Source organism: Asparagus officinalis, chromosome 5, assembly GCF_001876935.1.
Source record: "Asparagus officinalis chromosome 5, Aspof.V1, whole genome shotgun sequence".
In the NCBI taxonomy this organism is placed as follows: Eukaryota; Viridiplantae; Streptophyta; class Magnoliopsida; order Asparagales; family Asparagaceae; genus Asparagus; species Asparagus officinalis.
The window spans coordinates 107,429,861-107,431,400 of record NC_033798.1 but is presented as its reverse complement, the minus strand read 5'-3'; the positions used below and the strand labels follow the sequence as shown (position 1 = coordinate 107,431,400).

The 1,540-nt window shown below is 36.7% G+C and overlaps 1 protein-coding gene across 3 annotated transcripts in view; it reads left to right on the top strand.

Annotated features, from left to right (window-relative positions):
• Window positions 1-991, top strand: part of LOC109840567 (LOB domain-containing protein 25) — a 1,404-nt gene extending 413 nt beyond the window's left edge. Inside the window, exon 2 of one of the 3 annotated variants that reach the window (XM_020409264.1) lies at window positions 376-991. In XM_020409264.1, the coding sequence (XP_020264853.1) occupies window positions 402-902 (501 nt within the window). In that variant the 5' untranslated portion in view covers window positions 376-401 and the 3' untranslated portion in view covers window positions 903-991. Of the gene's footprint in view, window positions 1-321 lie in introns of all 3 variants that reach the window. The other 2 variants (XM_020409263.1, XM_020409262.1) reach the window with 2 other exon arrangements.

Genomic DNA, 1,540 nt, shown 5'->3' with positions numbered 1-1,540 from the left:
AGTTTATCTCCCTTGTTGGTTTCTTCCCTACAAGTAAAGATCAAAGATATATCTCTCACGTTAATTAGAAAGAAATTAGTTAGTCAATACAGAAGTTTACCCTGCCTAGCACTGATACTATAGAATCAAAAGTTCTAGCTGAGTCAGATTTGTGTTGTAAATTCTTCCTGAAATTATTCAGTTACGGGACCCCTAACCCTAATATTGTTATAATATCACTTAAAAGACCCTTTCACAAATTAAAACTGCCCATCAACTAAACGATTATTATAAATATGATTATATTAGTGCTCCTAATAACATTATTGAGATCTCATATAGTCTATACAGAAATGGCATCTTCATCCTCCACTGGGTCAAACTCCCCTTGTGCAGCTTGCAAGTTCTTGAGGAGGAAATGCATGCCAGGCTGCATCTTTGCTCCCTACTTCCCTCCAGAAGAGCCTCAGAAATTCATCAATGTTCACAAGATCTTCGGAGCGAGCAACGTGACAAAGATCCTCAACGATCTCCTGCCTCATCAGAGAGAAGATGCTGTGAACTCTCTCGCATATGAGGCTGAGGCGAGGATCAAAGATCCAGTGTATGGCTGCGTTGGCGCTATATCAGTTCTTCAGAGAGAGGTTCAGAGGCTTCAGAAGGAGCTTGAGGCTGCCAATGCTGATCTGCTTCGATTAGCATGCGGCGATATCCCTTCGGGGTTTTCGCTGCCGATGCAAATTGGACCGCAGTCAGCTCCTCCCTATAATTATCAGCCTTCCCTTCCTCCTCATTCTACTTTACCTATCCCTTATAACCCTCATAGTAATAATCCTAATCCTGATAGTAATAATAACACCAGTACTCCTCATAACCCTTTAAGTGACATAAATAGGAGGCGAGGAGGCTTTGATATTCCTTGAAATTTGTAGTATGCATTAATCATGGTAAGTGCTATGGATTCCATATTGGTACAAAAGTAATTAAATAAGGATTACATTTTGTTGAACCATATTACATGTGTATGATGAATTGTGCCATTCCTGTTTATGACTGCATCTATATGTATATGTATATATATATATGTATATAGACACACACACACATACATATATACATAAATACATACACACACACATATATTATATATGTATACATACATACATATACAATTTTTTTTTATTTTTTGAGTTGGGTGGAGGTTATATTCTCTTTGCTAGTGTCCTGGGGAAAATTCTGCATGCTTTATTAATGTAGAAATGAATAAGTGTTTGTTCTTATATTCTCAATCTTAGTTTTAGTTTAGTATTTTGCAACCTTTGATCCTCTGGGAGAACCCACCTATTGAACAATGATTGCATACACTGTAAAAAGAATGCTAGTACTAGGTCATCCTTATGATAAGCCACACTTAATTAATTGGATCCTCCATGCAAGGGATTATTATATAGCTAACCCTAAGATCAAAGGTCCTGATATATTTATACCCCTTTATGATCTTCAGATGTTAAATAATTAAGTAGATCAAATAATGATTTGTGTTGGATTGGCACAACATAAA